This window comes from Candoia aspera, chromosome 1 (genome assembly GCF_035149785.1).
Source record: "Candoia aspera isolate rCanAsp1 chromosome 1, rCanAsp1.hap2, whole genome shotgun sequence".
NCBI lineage: Eukaryota > Metazoa > Chordata > Lepidosauria > Squamata > Boidae > Candoia > Candoia aspera.
This window is the reverse complement of record NC_086153.1, coordinates 322,830,971-322,849,412: the sequence shown is the minus strand read 5'-3', so window position 1 is coordinate 322,849,412 and position 18,442 is coordinate 322,830,971. Positions and strand designations below refer to the sequence as shown.

The following is an 18,442-nucleotide window of genomic DNA, read 5'->3' as shown; positions in this document are numbered from 1 at the left end:
TGGTTATGGTTGATTAGGGTTATGCTTGTCCCACTTCACATTGCTACATGGAGAAAAGTCTGGAACATTTCAGCGACTGTGGCCTGGTTCACCAACACAGTAAACTGTAATGTGGTTTGTTTTGTTGTGTTAACTTAGCCAATTGTGGTTTATATAATACCACATGGTTCACCAAGCCATGTCTTATGCAAAGTATGAGCCTAATTTCATATGAGAGAGATGCATGAATCAGACAAATGAGTTTCCCAACCTTGGCAATTTCAAGGTGTGTAGATTTCAATCCCCAGAATTCTGCAGCCAGCATGGTTGTTGAAGAGGATTCTGGGAGCTGAAGTCCACACTGGAAGTTGCCAAGGTTGGGAGACATGGGGTAGACTATACCAATCTCAGTATAGGAATTCAGTGGATAAAACTGTTCTTATTGGCAAAGAAAGTGTTGTTTTCTGGATTTCCATGAAAAGCTGGAACTGACACTATATACCACACACACACACACACACACACACACACACACGTGTATCCTGAGAACTGTGTTGAATTTTTGAAAGTCCTATATGGCTGACATCCCCCTAGTGACCACTCCCCACTCCAGGCTGGTTTCTATAACTGTAAGGCTGTGATTGCCTAATCCAGTGTTTCTCAACAGTGGCAAGTTTAAGATGGGTGGCTGGGGAATTCTGGGAGTTAAAGTCTGATTAGTTCATAATATATCAGTGTGTTGTACAAACTCAAACACTGATCTAATTTCATAAGACACGATTTAAAAAAAACATGGATAGTGCCTTGTGCTTATCTGTGAATGACAAGCACCTAATCAACTGGACAGCTTTGGCCCTATTGAATAGGAAAATCTGGGTGAAACCACATTTGTTGGATTTCTGCTTGCATAACAACTGTTTAAGGAAGATTTTTTTTTTTTTTTGACAATACCAACCTAATATTTGCCCACTTTTGCAATCTGGTTCTTGGGTAAAGAGGGAAGTCGTTTCTAGAAGGTCCATTTGCAGGGCAATAACAGCCCCATGCTAATGTTTTGGGGAGACAGGCAATCCCCAGGGTCTTCAGGGAGGATGGCACCTCTGTTGTGGGACTGCAAATGACCCAACAGCCCCTATAATGTCATTGGGATCAATCAGAAAGGAGAAAGGAGGCCTCCAGCTTCCCCTCTAATTCTTACTTGGTTTCCAAGTGTCCTAACTTTAGGGATAGGGGAAGAAGAACCTGCATTTATTAGGCGTGGCATCAGTATCTCGACTTTCTCTTTCCCAGGAGATCAACCAATTTCGTTGTGTGGGTCTCCCCCCCTCCCGCCCAATTCATCTGCACAACTCTGCGAAGTGGGTTTGATGCAAAAGTATGCTTTCAAGATGCCTGCCTTGGGTGAGGCGAGGGCATAGCCGTTCGGGGAGCGTTGCTGGCAATCGGGCTGCGTGGGGGAGCCGGCCGTGGCGGAGTCAGGCGGCAGCTGGAGCGGAAAGGACGGGGCGGTCCGGGGACGGGCTCCCGTATTTGAGCTGCCTGGACGTCCCGCCCAGCCTGAGTCGTCCTCCGCTGCTCCGCCGTGTCAGCCCAGGGCCTCCAGCGGGATCTAGCCAGGTAAGCCGGGGCGGGAAGGCGAGGACCGGGACACCTTTTTCTGGGGTGGGTGGGCTGCCCTTTCCCTCTGCCTTGCGCGTAGGACGGTCTTGTGGTTCCCCCTCGCACGCCCCGCCCCCGAACATTTTCTTTCGGGATGTGGATGGGAGGCATTTGTCCCGTCTTTTAGGAAGCGGGGTGGAAAAGTTGGCTGGTCGGCTCTCTTTCCCTGCCCCACCCAAAGCAGCAATTTGGGAGAGGGATGGGCTTAGCAGTTGGATCTACAAGCAGCCGCCAGCCAGGGCGGGACCGTGAGTCGAAGAGCAGGGCTGGCCTGCCTTGCGCTTCTCCCGGGGATTCCACGGGACGGTCGCCCGGAGCCCTTCCTCACTCGGGCGGGGATACAGCGCACGCCCAGGCAAACAGGCGAGCAGAAGGCCGCGCCTCCGATCTGAGAAATACGCCGGAGGCGCTGTTAGGGGCGACACCAGCAACACAGGGAGTTCCGTCGGCTGCCCCGAGGAGTTTCCAGTTCAAACGCTGTGGCTATGGGCTGAGCTCTGGGGAAAGCGAATGGTCGAATGACGAAGTGGCGGCGACATAGACACATTGAGCCACAATGTAGTTAGTTTAGAGCAGTGTTTCCCAACCTTGGCCACTTGAAGATGTGTGGACTTCAACTCCCAGAATTCCCCACCCAGGGGAATTCTGGGAGTTGAAGTCCACACATCTTCAAGTGGCCAAGGTTGGGAAACACTGCTCTAGATTACTAGTTTAGGACGTGTGAGGACTCAGCTTTTGCGATTTTGAAAAAAATGGTTTGTGGCTAGCGTGTTGCCTAGAGCCACCTAATGATGGTTTAGTCAGTAAGCCATAGTTTAGCAAAACATGGTTAGTGCAGGGAGTGTGGTCAGGGCGTGAGGGAGGTGGGTGGTTTCAAAGAGGAAAATACATTGCTTGGAGCAATGTGGTTGCGCTTTTTCAGACTTTCACAAGCTTTTCAGGGATGATCCAAAATAAAATGGCTCCTCAAATGATGTGTATCTTTATTGCTCCTCTTCTTGTTCTGATCAATTTGGAGAAATCTCCCCCTGATTAAAAATGTAGCCTATTTGACAACTTTAACACACACATGATAGTGTTTATACTTCTCACATAAGGCAATGCATGAATACATATTAATGGTCAGCATTTCCCCCTGGTAATAGTTCAGAATTCATTGCCCCATTAACAGTACACAGCTGAGCCCCCCCAATCATTGTTGCAAACTTTACTGAGGGTGGTGAACTGTCTGTAGCTGAACCCAGCACCATCCCCTGAGCCTTTTTGCGTACATCTTGTCACCAAGGAGACCCCATCCCTCACCCCAGCCAAATGCATCTAGGGCCTTCAAAGATGAGCTCAATAGGGATTTTCTTATTTATTTATTTATTTTATTTATTAAACACATTTATAAGAATGGGAGAAGCCAGTCCTTCAAACATCCTAGTCCTCATCCATTCAAGACTTTCCTTCTTTTTTTCCAGTCCTGGTAGTGAAGGTGGTTCAACAGTCATAGAATCATACAATTGGAAAGGATCCAAGAGGTCATCCAGTCCAACCCCCTTCACACTGCAGGATTTACCTCACTATCCCTGATTGATGATTATCCAGCCTCTGTTTGAAAACCTCCAGTGAAGGGGAAGAAACCTCTCCATGCTATAACCTATTCCACCGAAATAGGTTATTGGGGGGAAATTTCTTACTGTCAGGAATTTCTTCCTAATGTCTGATCTGTATCTTAACATCTTGACATCACTTCAGTGCTAAAAAGAGCATTTATGAGCCAAATTTAGGGGGATATGTAGATGTCTCCCTTATGTTCTTAAAGGACATGGAAGAACAGAAGATAATCCCTTTGAGCATGTACTAAGCTTTTCCTTCATAACTGAATTATCAGAATTAACTCCTTTGGATTGGAACTGGCTGATATTAGGTTTCAATGGAACTGAATCCCAGGATGCTTATTTTTCCAGAGGTTGAGTGTTCAACATGTTTGACTGAGGACTGGAGTCCTCAGATAAAGGCATGCAAACCTGTTAAACTGGTTTAGAAAATATTTGGGACAAGTAACTTCTATCCTGATTGGTTTGGCTAATTTGCTTTGAATGCTTGATATGTAGATGCTGCCTCACAATTTAAATATTTTATTTCTTCTATTGCTGACATTTGCCCAGAGAGAGAAGGATTCTAACGCTCCCAATTCTCAAATCAGAATTAGGCTGTTTGTTGAAGGCTCTATTCCTTTTCTTGTTTCTAAATTCTTAATTAAACTCAGCCCACAAGAACATTACAACCAGGGTGTATGTGTGCTAAATTTTATTAAAGAAATTTTTAACAAAGTAATAGCTATAAGAGAAAATAAAGATAATAAAGAATAGTATACAGTGAAAAAAGAAAATAGAAAAAGAAATAGAAAAGAAAGATGTATGCTAAATGATATTGGCATTGAATCTTTTGCTTTCCCCCATCCTAAGCAATATTCCCTAACCAGTTGTCCTCCAGATTAGTTGGGACCACAACTCCCAGAATTCCTGCCCATTTGGTGGGGAACTGTGGGACTTGTGATCCTAACTCAGCTGGAATGTGCCAGATTGGGAAGTTTTTCTAAATGGGGAGAGGAAGAAAGGGAGAGAGGCTGATTTCACACATTGCATTAAACCATACTGCGAATTGCTTGGTTTTTGTTTAGAGTTATATAAACCAGCCAGCTGTGTCTTAGACCACACACAGGGTTAAGCAAACCATGCTTAGTGTGTTGTATGATCCTAGTTGAAGATGGATTGAGAAACAACATTTGCAGCAAGGAAATACATTTAATAGAAAAATGGGTTGGGACAAAAGTCCTTCCTCAGACCTTGTGGTCAGTAGACTTCAGGCTCAGCCTGGATGTCCTGTAGGACCGAAAGGAAGGCTAGCAGTTTTTGAAAGGTTGTAAGCTAACTAGCACTTAAACAGAAGACTTTTGCTTCTTTCCTTTCTCTGGGCCTCCTTGGCACCCAGCTCAAGCAATGCGCAAAAAAACCGCAGCAGATTTACAACCAGCCATAAAATTCATATGCCACAATAACGCCCAGTTTCACTGATGTGCCAGAGTGCCACAGGGAATAAAGAGGTCTTTTGCTGGGTGCTGCAAATAAGCTTCCTTTAAGGAAAAGGTGATGGTGGGGATGGACTCAGAGAACGCTTTCTGGTGAGGGGTGTGTTAGAAGAGGGTTGCCGTCCACTACAGAATTAAGAAACTTGTTATGCAGCACCACAGCAAAGTCAGTGAACCCCAACTAACAATGCTGGGAGACTACTGGTAGATTTTAAAAGCTTTAGTTTAGCAAGATAAGCATCTCTCATTCATTCACTCATTCAGGCCTTACATACCAAGGAAATCCTCCTTGACATTGGCCAAGTGGCAATGGGGTGTTGGAAGTCCCCTTGGATTATTCTGTGAGATGATCTTTGATGGAATATAAGACAGGACTTCAGACTTTTGCTCCCTCCAGCTCTCTTTTGTAGGTAGTGCTGGATTATCTCATCTGAATTGCTGGGTGGCCTCATCATCCTTCATCAATTTTTAGTGGTTGGTCACTGAGTAGTCTGGTTAAATGTCAAGATATCCTTTGTCACGACTGTAGCATAATAGTATGGAGTACAAGAATGGCATGTTCAAAAATTCCTACCCCTTCACGCTTCAGCTTAGAACATCTTGCAGTGTCTTCTGTTTCGATTTACTCTTGCGCAATCATTATTTTTCCATTCCAGATGTCTTTTTCAGCAAGCACAAGTTCTCAACCCTTTAGTGTCTGGCCATTAGCTCATAGTGTATGTGTTAATATGCAGGCAAGTTAGCATGTGAAAAAGCAGCATCAGAATGGGTAGAAGGACAACAAATAGATTTGTGAGGTGTTTGCAGAAGAAGGTATCGTTTGAGATCTGTGTTCCTATGAAGTTTTGTAGGGCACAGTAGTCCCTCTAATAAAGTCTCTCTCTATTTATTAGTCCTTCTAAATAAATAAGTACATAGGTAAACAATTAAGGCAACTTTATGCCCTACTCGAACAAGAAGAAATCAGTCACAGGGAACATCTGACTTTGGACAAAAAAAACCCTTAAGTCCACTGCCACCTGGTGACTAAACCATATAATGGCACTATCCACCCAAAGCATTTACTGAAAATTAAGAGTCTTCACTATCCAGTGCCACCCCATGTTTAAGATTTATGGTGGTATTTCATATACTCTCTCTTTTACATGGATGTGTATCTTCACATCTTCTCCATAAAAGTTCTTTGAATGTGATAGCAGGAATGCATAACACCCTGACACTTCGCATAGAAGTTGCTTTCAGTTGTTTACTGATAATACTGTATGGAGGATGCCTAACCAAATGGCCATTCTGTAGGAAGAAGCATAAATCATTGATTAAACTTGCTCAGTAGGTACCCTGGTTGCAGTGAAACTCAGGCAAGGTGTTCCCAGCCAGGAATGGAGGATGAGGTCTAGGGACTAGGAGCCAAAGGCTAGTTGCGTGCAGCCCTCTACTCCTGAGATACCCTTGGTTAATTCTGTTTTGGAATTAATATAATTAACCAAATTAATTTACTCTTTGTAGATATTCATACTTCTGTTCCTTTTGAATGTAGCAGGGCTTACTTCTGGGTTGTTGTTTATTCGTTCAGTCACTTCCGACTCTTCGTGACTTCATGGACCAGCCCATGCCAGAGCTTCCTGTCGGTCGTCAACACCCCCAGCTCCCCCAGGGACGAGTCCGTCACCTCTAGAATGTCATCTATCCATCTTGCCCTTGGTCGTCCCCTCTTCTTTTTGCCTTCCACTCTCCCTAGCATCAGCATCTTCTCCAGGGTGTCCTGTCTTCTCATTATGTGGACAAAGTACTTCAGTTTTGCCTTTAATATCGTTCCCTCAAGTGAGCAGTCTGGCTTAATTTCCTGGAGGATGGACTGGTTTGATCTTCTTGCAGTCCAAGGCACTCTCAGAATTTTCCTCCAACACCACAGTTCAAAAGCATCGATCTTCCTTCTCTCAGCCTTCCTTATGGTCCAGCTCTCGCAGCCATATGTTACTACGGGGAACACCATTGCTTTAACTATGCGGACCTTTGTTGTCAGTGTGATGTCTCTGCTCTTAACTATTTTATCGAGATTTGTCATTGCTCTTCTCCCAAGGATTAAGTGTCTTCTGATTTCCTGACTGCAGTCAGCATCTGCAGTAATCTTCACACCTAGAAATACAAAGTCTTTAACTGCCTCTACATTTTCTCCCTCTATTTGCCAGTTATCAATCAAGCTGGTTGCCATAATCTTGGTTTTTTTGAGGTTTAGCTGCAAGCCAGCTTTTACACTTTCTTCTTTCACCATCATGAGGCTCCTCAGTTCCTCTTCGCTTTCAGCCATCAAAGTGGTATCATCTGCATATCTGAGATTGTTAATGTTTCTTCCAGCGATTTTAACCCTATTTTACTTCTGGGTAAACTTGTTTAAAGGTGTGGAGTAGCTCTTTGCTGGCGGCAAACATATAAACAGCAAATTGCTTGGATCTTTATGGTGAGAAGCACTGCTTTCAAGCTACAAACAGAAAAGTCTTTTTTAATAAATGGAGAAGGAGCATTTTGGCTGGCCGTAAAGGACATCATGAAACATATTTTCCATAGCTGTTCTAATTAGGATCTTTTGGACTGGGGTCTCTTGCAGAGTTGTTTGTGAGAGCTGTGCCCAAGGCAGTAATAGAGTTTATGCAGCACAACAAGGCTTTCTGAAGCCAGTTAGCACATGCTGTTTGGCTGATATCTGCCGTTATTAAATATGAGAGTGTGTGTTATGAAAGAATTTCCTGTAGCGGAGATTCAGAAGGAGTTTTATGCATCGGGTGAAGTGAGCTGCAACTCATGAAAACTTATATCTTTTAATAAAGTTTGTTAGCCAGAAAAAAGTATTACCAGACTCCTGATATTTTGCTGCCATAGACTAATGCGGGTCTCCTCCTCCAAGGCCTGCAATCTGTGGCAGAGATTGGAGATCTCAAACATACAGCTTTTGCTTTCTTCTTAATTCATGAGAGAAAGCTGGGGTGATGTCTAGGACAGAACATTTGGATTTGGATGGAGCAGGAAAAACCCTGAATTCTTGGCAGGGGTCTCAGGGGCGTTGTCAAAAGTCAAGACGGCGTCCACAACTGCATGGTTGAAACCCTGCCTCTTTTTTACATGATTCATGTAAAAACTGAGTAGGGCTTAATTATGTAGTCATGGCTGCCATCATGATCTTTTTGACACCCCCCGCCCCCCGAGACCCCTGCTACCAATTCAGGGTTTAGTCACCGATTTGATAGTAAAAATAAATGTGGGAATGGGAGTAGAATTGTACTAGGATTTTGACTGAGTGATTATGTGCCATCAAGTCAGTGTTGACTCTTAGTGACCACATAGATCAACCTTCTCCAGGATGATCTGTCCCTGTCTCCAGGCCAACCTGGCCCTTCAGGTCTTTCAACAGTGGACACATCACTGCAGTAATCAAGTTCATCCACTTTACTGCTAGTCATTCTCTTCTCTTTCCTTCCACCTTTCCCAGCACCAGGGACTTCTCAAGAGAGCTAGGTGTTCAAATAATGTGTCAGGAATATGACTGTCTAAACTTGCCCTGAGTGAGAGCTCTGGACTCAGGGACGCAACTAGGGTCTGTGTCACCCGGAGCAAACATGGATTCCGTGCCCATTTTGGCGCCCACCCAGCACTCATTTTGGCGCCCCCCCCTAGTTGCAGCCCTGTCTGGACTGATGTGTTCTGTAATCCATTTGTTTGTTTTTTGGCTCCATTATATTTTCAGCAGTCTTCTCCAGTACCAAAGTTCAAAAGCACCAATACTCTTTTCATCCTACTTCTTCAAAGTCCAACTTTCACTTCCATAGAGGGAAAACCATTGCCTTCATGATTCTGATCTTTGGCACCATCATGGCATCTGAATATTTTTTCCAAGGCTTTCATTGCTACACTACCATGGACAAGTCTGAAGTGTATTTTTTGCCTGCTGGTTCTTTTGCTGTTGATAATCAGTCCTAAAAGGCAGAAGCTGCCCACCACTTCAGTATCTCCAGTGTCAGTTCTAAGGCTGGTTGCTTTTGTATATTTGATATAAGTCCCATTTTTTCCCATTTTCCTTAATAGAGTTGCAGCTTGTTTCATGAGGAGGTGAACTTTAAATTCTCACTCAACCATGAAGCTTGCTAGGAGATGCTGGTCAATCATTTGCCCAACTTATATCTGATGAAGCAGACTCTGCTTTACAGAAACTGATGCCTGGATTTCCCAGCTTTTTTGGATGGGTCAACACATTTGGAATTTGGAGAACATGCACTCACAAAATGCCCATTTCCTGAAAGGCAAACTCGTGAGGAAGCTGCTTTCTCTCAAGATGCTTTCTCCATGTCAACTGCTGTTTGTCTTTTTTCAGGACTGGAGGGCACTGTTCCCAAAATAGGTCTCGGCTGCATCACATACAGTTTTTATTTTCTAAGGAGGTTTCCAGGTTGGGTGTGGGACTCAGAGACCGTATTCAAAATAAAGTTGACATTTAATATTAATGCACTGCTTCACAGACAGACAGCTCCTCCCTCCCTCCCTCCCTCCCTCCCTCTCTTCCTTCCTTCCTCTCTTCCTCCCTCCCTCCCTCCCTCCCTCCCTCCCTCCCTCCCTCCCTCCCTCCTTCCTTCCTTCCTTCCTTCCTTCCTTCCTTCCTTCCTTCCTTCCTTCCTTCCTTCCTTCCTTCCAAAAGAAATGAATTAAAATAAAGCAGGACATGGAATCTGGTGTGCCTCAAGGGAGGTGAGGTGTTTGCAGGCATATTGAATCCAGGGAGGCCACACTGGGAGACCATAGTGCATTCCATTAAAGATGTGTGTTGTTAAGTTGCTGCAAGATTCTTTGTTTTTTATATTTCCCAGACTGGTTGTGAGCATCAGCCCCTCTTTGTATATCTTATTGAATTAATATAGGGCAAGGTTTATAATGGTGATACAATTTATCTTATATGGTTGATAAAACCGCTTCTTCGTAATAGAGAAGAGTTTTTGAATCCGAACTCTGGGTGTGTGAAGTTACGGCTCATATTTGCACAGGGCATTTGCCTGACGCCACAAACAGTGACAGTGTATTTTCCAAAGAGGTGTCTAAAGCAATTTCCCTGAATAACTCCCTGGAAACACAAAGGTTGCTTGTGTGCATGTGTGCTTTTCAAGCTTTCTGCAGTGTCTGTGGTTTACATATCATGTGGCTTCCAACGCTGGCCGATGTATTGATCTCTCTCCGCAACAACTCTGCTTCCGTTACAGAAACCAAAATATGTTTTGGGACAGTTTTCACTGCTTATTGCAAGATGAGTCAATGCCATGTCTTTAAAGGCAAAAGGAATTGGCAACTCATTTGGATCGCCCAATGCAAAGTTTTGTCTCTGGGCTGCCTTTGGAATGAAATTTCTTCAGAAATCTGTTTTATTCTTTTCTTTTTTTAAAGTCCACCTCAAAACCTTCCCCATTCCACCTTTCCTTCATTTTACCTCCCCTTCCTGACTCAAGTTCTGCTCAGTACTTCTCCTAAGACAGAAGACTTCACTGGATCTTTGCTATGTTCCTTATAATACCCAATTATATTGAAGGTAAAATATTCTCCTCTGGATTTCCCCAGCTTGAGGCCATTCATTTGGGGTTAAGAATTCTCAGTCCCGCTCCTGAGGCATTTGGAGGGCGACAAGTGGGTGAAGACCTTTGGAACAAGCAAGAGACAGTTGAAAATCTTCCTTTTTTCTTCATTAAAGTTTGACAAAGCAGGGTTCATTCTAGTCTGTATGTAAAAGGAGGGACTTAGATTTTGCTCCATATGAAGCCCTATGATAGTTAGCCCCCGCAAACACAAAAAAGAAGATGTTAAAAAGTGCCTCTTCCAAATTGTGTTTTTTAATATGCATCCCAATGCATTTTGTACAGTGAGCCCATCTAATTGCAATTTCCCCCACCGGAAACCCTGGTGGGCCAGATGATGTACAGCAGGGCATAGGAGCCTTTTCAGGGAGCTAAAATCATTTTACAGTTCTATACATTCTTGTGGGTGCCCCCTCTTAAAACCTTACATTACATTTGTTTTTTTAAAAAAGCTTGAATTAAAAATGTTTAGAAACTGATGAAATCTCGTGCAAGAATATAGATTTTGCAAGATTTGATTAGCTCATGAGATGTGAAGCGTTTAACTGACTTTTAAATTGCTTTCAGTTTTTGTTTGTTTGAGGTCTTGGGGCACTGTCTTGTTAGAAGGATTTGAGGGACACCCCCCCCCCCGTTTCTCCTTCTCCTTGGGGCTGTCGTTGTTGCTGGGAGATGCTTCCCGCCTCTGTGGGCTGATCCATGCAGGAAAGGCGGAAAGGCAACAGACATCTTAGCATTAGTAAAGAAAGGGCTCCCCTTCTAGAGTATCAAACGATCAAAGAATCAAAAAACCTGAAAGACAAAATCCGCAATCAGCAGAGATAGAAACTTAATTGATCAAAGGAGCCAGAAACCACAAAAGCAGCAGCGGGTGGAATGCCTTTGTTCTTTAAGGCTCATTCAGACAATCCTAGAGAGAGATTCCTGAAACTAAAAACAGGTGTGAATCAAGCAAAACTGCTCACCTCCTCTTCCATCAAAGGGCCACATTTCTATATAAGGGGCTGGCAAGAAGATACACATGTGGCCACCTTCCAACCAGCATACTCACTCTGTACATGCTCTTGGGAAATAAACTTTTATCTCTGCTCAAGCAACTGCCCATGTTTCTTCATTCCCGGCTCGGGATGAACCCTTGGTAAGATTTCCTTCTAACAGTCTACTGACATCACAGGCATCATGGCACCCATGGAAATTGTGCTGCCTTATCTCTTTTCTTTCCTCTATATAATGGGATGGCAGTAACAATAATATCATAAACATATTGCTTCTGGGTCCAATTCAAGGTGCTGGTTATTACCTTTAAAGCCCTACATGGCTTGAGGCCAGGTTATTTGAAGGACCGCCTCACTCCAGTCACATCTACCCAGCCCACCAGAGCGGGGAGGCAGGATACGTTGCAGGTCCTATCAATGAGGGAAGTACATCTAGTGGGACCGCGAAAAAGGGCCTTCTCCGTGGTGGCTCCCTCCCTATGGAGTATTATTCCCCCAGAGATAAGATTGGCCCCCATCTTGCTCCTTTTCCAGAAGGCCCTGAAGATGTGGTTTTGTCTGTGGGCCTGGGGACCCCAGGTTGATTCGGAGCAGATCAGGTGGTTAATTTGAGTGTGTTATTTGCTGTCGTGGGGGGTGGGGGTTTATTTATTTATTTTTTTGTATTATGAATTTTAATGTTCTAAGCTGCCCAGAGTCACTGTGTGTGAGTTGGGCAGTCATATAAATGTGTTACGTGTGTATGTGTGTGTGTCTGTATGTATATGTGTGTGTGTATACATACATACATTCATATATATTCATTCTGTGATCTGTGAAAAACAATCCAAAAATCAATAGTTGGGTAATACCTTTACTGAGACCAATCAAAATGTGCAAGAATTTGAGTTCTCCATCTCTTCATCAGCCTGTGCTTAAGTGGCCAAAACAGAGTAAAAACTATGTGTCTAGGTACAAAACAAAACCACACATTGTTTTCTAGCAAGATAGTTGTTGGCTTCACAGATTGTACTGGCTTAATGTAAAGCCTTAGTTTTTCTATGCTAAAAAAAGGCACCCCACTATATTCTGAACTCTACCCAGCATATCCCACATTCTCTCCCTGTCTTACACTGAAGTTCTACCAAGATCTGGGCTGGACACGGGGTCTCTAAAAATCCTGAGTGCTACTGATTAGCCCATTGTCTCTTTTATTTCAGGAAGATGACTGACGGATTTTCGGTAAGTCTGTTTCTGAGGAGATGGTGCTTTTTAATGCCACATTTCCTTTTCCTTTTGTTTTTAATTGTTATTAAATTTATACCCTACTTTTTGGTTTGTCTAAACACTTTATTGTCATTTAAAGAAGGGGCATTTAGAAGTTGCTGTGGACCATACAGCTTTCTGGGAAAGCCAAAAATCCCATACCTAAATTCAGACAAGATATTACTACTGGCTGGGAAAAGGCTTGTAGGTAACAAATGTCTCCTTGTTTCCTTCACAGCTATCAGATGCCCTGTCAGGGTCCAACAACCCTAATCCAAATATGCAACCTACTCCTTGGGGGAATCAGCCTGGTGCCTTCTCAGGCTATCCCGGAGCACCAGGCGCATATCCTGGAGCACCAGGCGCATATCCCGGTGCACCAGGCGCATATCCGGGAGCACCAGGCGCATATCCAGGAGGCCTGTCAGCACCTGGAACATTCTTTGGAGGCCCACCAATGCCTGGCACATTTCCAAATGCACCAGGAATGGCTCCACCGGGGGCCTCAGGAATGTATCCTGCTCCTGGGCAGCCCCCAAGTGACAGAGGAGCACAGCCAACTCCACCACAAAGTGGACCTGGAGGCCTTTCTGCTCCATTGGTGAGAAAACTATGTTCATGTTTGTGGTTTGTGCAAGGCAGGGGGCATCCACATTTTTTCCAGTTCTTGATTAGGATGTTTAAAAAATTTGGTTTTTTAAAAAAGGAACAGCAAATCTTGTTGATAGAACCAAAATTAAATTCTGAATATTTGGTGGGTGATCAAATATTTCACATAGACAACAAAACCTTTCAGCTCCAAACTGAAGGTCCAAAAGTCTAGTCAGTTATTGAACACCAGTGGTAACTTATTCTAAATGCATTTAATGACACTCAAGACCAACATATACAAAGGAATAGTACAGGACAGAGATATAAACTAGATGGAGAATAACATGGAGGAAGCCTTTATCTGAGACCAAGAGGCCAGAAGGAAAAGAGGCTAGGAGGAAACCTTACAGAAAATGGGGTAGTGATGGCAGGGATATATTTTTAACAGAAAGGAAGCTGAAAGTCAAGGCAAGCTACAGCATTAGAAGGTTGGACCTTGTGCTCTTTAATTTTGTTTAGTTTGTTTGTTTTGATCTGATCTGATGCAAAGTAATCTGTTTTTCTCTGCAGAAAGTTCCTTTTGACTTAGCCCTTCATTCAGGACTTGTGCCTCGCTTGTTAATAACCATAACTGGGACAGTGAATCCAAGGCCAAACAGGTAGCAATGCAGGGGTGATAGAGGTGGTGGGTGATACTGATCCAAAGTTTCTTGCAGGATACAGTTGGGTTTATTGTGGGCTAGACTGCCCCTTGGCATCCAACCCATCATCTTTCCTTGAAGCACAGTTCCAGTGTTACTTGGGGGGATTAGGAGGACCAAATTAAATCAGGGATGCATTGGAAAGTTTGTATGTGTTACAAGATGATAGTCACAATCAAAGCCCTGCCCCTTTGTTACATGTATTGAGGCCAATCTCCAAAAGTATAGCCAGTGGGACATAATGGCTAAGGTGTTGGACAAGGATTGGGGAGACCCAGGTTCAAGTCCACCCTTAGCCATGGAAGCTCACTGGGTGACTGTTGGACAGTCTCTCAGCCTGGCCTACTTCACAGGTTTGCTGTTGTGGGGAGAAAACGAAGGGAGGTCTCCTTGAGATCTAAGATATAAGGCAGGATATATATCTAACAATCAGAAGGGGGCATATTTTGGCTCATTCAATCCGTGGGGTTCTGGAGGCTTCAAAAATGATGCTGGAGGCCTGTCACTCCAAGCAAGGTCTGTGGCCCAAAAGACATTAGACACACTTGCTATGGTTAGAGCAGATGGAACTTATATAGTGCCTGCAGATGTCTCCCTTGGATCTTCCTGGTACTCTGTCCCACATGACTATTTTATTATTATATTATTATTATTATTATTATTATTATTATTATTATTATTATTATTATTATTATTATGATATGCTGGTAGGGTGCAAAGCAAGGTGCTAGCCTGTAACATCCTCTGTAATTGCAAGGATACCTCTGGTGAGTGGCTGTCCTCCAGTACTTAGTCTGAGATTGTGCCCACCTGCCTGGAAAAGTCTGGCTTGCTGCAAACACCCAGGAGAGGTTGCACCTGGCCATTCCTTCTACAACCCAAAGTCCCCTTTTTTGAGGGGAGATGGGTGGTGATAGAAATTTGAAAAATAAATAAATAACCCACCCACCGACCCCCTCTCTCCCCACTTTAGCTTTCTTCTGAGTTTACCAAACCCGTCATTTTTATTTTCTAAGAATGCCTATGGGACCAGCATGAACCTAGTGGTATGATTAGAAATAAAGTTTACATGTGAGACTGGCGCTCTGCTTTGCAGCACACTAGGTTCCCATTTAATGTTTTAATATTAAAATGAAATAACCTGATGGTGCCCTTGGGCACACTGGCAACACTGGGGATCCAAGTTTTCAAGGTAATGATTAATTTAATAAATGTGATAGAGGGTTTTTTTGTTTTGTTTTGTTTTGTAAACATCATAAGCGAGCTTCCCGTAGAACATCAGGTAACATTTTGTGTGTCCCTATTTCTTGCAGATTTCAAGTAGATCTGAAGAAAGGCGATGACATTGCTTTACACTTTAATCCCCGCTTCAATGAGGACAACAGGAAGGTGATTGTATGCAACACCAAGATTCAGAATGTCTGGGGGAAGGAAGACCGGACGGCACCCAGGTTTCCCTTTGAGGCTGGCAAGCCTTTCAAGGTAAAGGGCTCTTTTGCGTGTGTCCTTTTGATAGCGAAGAATCAAATAACAACAAATGGCTTGAATACCTGCAATTTAGTCATCTGAACGTTGCAAGAACAGTTTGATTTACCTAAATCCAACTAATCACTATAATTCCCTTTCTTGATCTGTTTCTTGTTCACAAAATTTGTTGGGACCGGTCCTGTCAGAATCCCCAGCAATTCCCAAGTTGAGTGGGAATTTTAGGAGTTGGAATTGTAATACACCTGCAGGGGCTTCAGGTTGAGGAAGACAGGGATTAATATTGCTTGCATTTCCTTTTCATTGGGTTCGCTCATTAAACACTAGTCAGAAAAATACCTAGTAATTGCATTTGAACAATATGCTTAGTGTTAACTTTGGTGTGTGCATACTGTATGTAGTAGTGTTTTGCACAAATCCAGACTTTGATTAGTATATGGTTCAATTTATTGTGCAGAAAATGGGTCACTCACTCACTATTTTAAGTGAGTCATGTGAATGCACGTAAGCCTGCTGCCTTGTTTCTGCATAGCACCTAAAGCAGGATGGAGAACTGGTTCTGATATGGGGGCTGCAAATCAGATGACATCAAAAGATGGGACTGATGAGTAGGAAGCCCCTCCCTGCCCCCAAAGGAGTGCCCCTGTCATCCTCCATTTTTCTGTGTAGGAAGAAGAGCATTGTCATTCCCAGTGTGCTCCAACTTGAGGCAAGCATGGTTCCTTGAAGCTGGACTTAGGAGAAATGCAAAACTCACTCCAGAACAGCTTCATCCTTTGCATGTTTGTCTTGACTGAGAAAGACAGGCAAAGGATGAATTGTCAGGGGCTAGAGAATGTCATCCGTTGCACATTCTTCCTAGCTGGGAAAGATTTAGGAATCTGGAGCCAATGTATCTTTCCCAGTCCTGATCTGGTACTACTCATAATAGTGCTGTGTAAAAGTGCTCCAGAAATGGATTTGTGGCTGACTTCCTCTCACAGAACTGACTCTATTACCTGTTCCTGGATGCCAGCTTGCTATCAGTTATGGGGGTTTTAGGGGGGTGGGGTAATCAGAGCCTTTGTTTTATTAAGGCATCAGTTTATGGGGATCAGGATCTACTTAGTTAGATGTGTGGAATGTCAATCTCAGTTGTCCAGCATAAGAGAAAAAACGGTAAAGACTAGACTTAAAATGAGAATGGAATGCAATGTAATAGATACATTCTATCAAATCAGAGCTTTAAAATGTACACCATGCTCCTTCACATGGTAGGTAGTCATAATTTTCAGTCCTATAATGAAGTGGCTCTAGAAGATGAAAGCTGATGTCAGTCTTCACCAACTTGGTGCATGTTGAATGTTTATTCCATAAGCCTTAGTCAATGTGGCCTTACTGCATTAGTCTCTAGCAGGACCAAGGGTGCACTTAAAAATGTGTGTGCTACCTAATTCAGCACTGCACTCTTTTGAGATGCTTGAGGTGGGGGGGGGTGCTTTTCCCACCCCATTTCGTGGTTTCATACAGTATTTGTCAGTGGTTTTTTATGTAACCAGGACAAGCACAAGATGCTAGGTGTCTAAGCCCAGTGCAACCAAGCAAGAATCAGGTTGCACGAATTCATGGTGTATCTGTTATCCCTATTCACAATTTTTTGGGAATGTTTACATCTGTCCTTTTACAGATCCAGATTCTCTGTGAAGCAGATCATTTGAAGATAGCTGTCAATGATGCTCATCTTATGCAGTACAATCACCGTATAAAAGAGCTGAAGCAGATCACCAAGCTGTCTGTTACTGGTGACATCACTCTTATCAGTGTCACTCCTTTCATGATTTAAGCCAAGCCTTTGGCCCATTGCAGACTAATGCACAATATCCCTGAAAAAACTGGTTGCTTTTTTTCTAAAGGGAAAAAGATATTAGCTAGTCTTTATTGGGCAGTGATTAACAAATAAAATCCTTAAAGGCTAAAGGTCTTATGTATAAAAACATAGTTGTAAACAAGATTCTGGCTTCTTCCTGCAGTGTGTAATTTAGCATCCCAAAATCTTAGCTTTCATTCATTTTTCAAGCATTCCAAGATTGGCTTGTTTCAGTGACATTATTTACACACATCCATGTTTTTGCTGTAGCTTTTTACCTTTTTTAGTCACATAGAAGAATTGCAAGGATTGGTAATGAAGAATTACTTAGAGCAGTATTTCTCAAACTTGGCAACTTTTAAGACATGTGGACTTCAACTCCCAGAATACCTCAGCCAGCTGACTGGGGAATTCTGGGCGTTGAAGTCCACATGTCTTAAAGTTGCCAAGTTTGAAAAACATTGACTTAGAGTATAGGACACACCTGCTCTGATGCCAAGAGTATCAAGGACATTTATCAATCTCCAGGAAACAGTTATCAAAGGCATGGGAAGAAGTCCCTGTGCCTCAATCTCTTCAGTTGCTGCCGCTCATATTGGATGGGTATATTGGCTTGATTCACAATTGCACTAAGCCATGGATTGCTTCAGGCTTAGTATGTTGTGTGAAATTAGCCAGAGTTAGCAGTTTGTGAACCAAGGTTTACAGCTGATATACTGTAGGTAACTGGTTGGCCAGGTGTGCCTCTCCTCCCATCCAAACCCTATTTTGGAATCTTCACAGCGTTGTCAGAGAACCGAAATTTGACAAGAAAATGGGTGATTTTCAGCAGGTCACTTTATGCAAAAATTAGACACAAAACAAGGGACTTAAGAAAAAGATTTTGGTTTCAGCTCCTCTTAAAGGCCAACATTTTTCATCCCCTTCATTCAGTGATATCAGTGTACGGTATTACCAGGCATGCCTTGTAAATCTCAGAGGCTTAGCATAACTGTCCACATTATAAACCAAATGTAGACAGTTACGTTATTAGTATTGCTAGCACCCAGCCCATTAAACTAATCATGACTTAACATCATGTGTGAACCAGCCTACTACTCAGTTATGATTCAGTGATCAGATCTACACAACTGTTTTAGAAATAGTATCAGTGGAGAACTTGATTTAAAGTAATTATTTAAATTAATATTTTTACTTACCCTGATTTAAAAATAAATCCATCTGAGAAACAATGACTGAGGAAAGAATACTAAACAATC

At 43.1% G+C, this 18,442-nt stretch overlaps 1 protein-coding gene across 2 annotated transcripts; it reads left to right on the top strand.

Annotated features, from left to right (window-relative positions):
* Positions 1-1,512: 1,512 nt before the first annotated feature.
* On the top strand, positions 1,513-17,293 carry LGALS3 (galectin 3). Of its 2 annotated transcripts, XM_063290511.1 has the most exons (7): positions 1,514-1,596; positions 12,515-12,536; positions 12,799-12,910; positions 12,992-13,161; positions 13,722-13,810; positions 15,166-15,334; positions 17,004-17,293. In XM_063290511.1, the coding sequence occupies exons 2-7, from the start codon at positions 12,519-12,521 to the stop codon at positions 17,157-17,159; spliced, it is 714 nt and encodes a 237-aa protein (XP_063146581.1). In that variant the 5' UTR covers positions 1,514-1,596; positions 12,515-12,518; the 3' UTR covers positions 17,160-17,293. The 2 variants fall into 2 exon arrangements, with proteins under 2 accessions (XP_063146580.1, XP_063146581.1); XM_063290510.1 differs by having other exon boundaries at positions 1,513-1,596; positions 12,799-13,161.
* Positions 17,294-18,442: the final 1,149 nt, after the last annotated feature.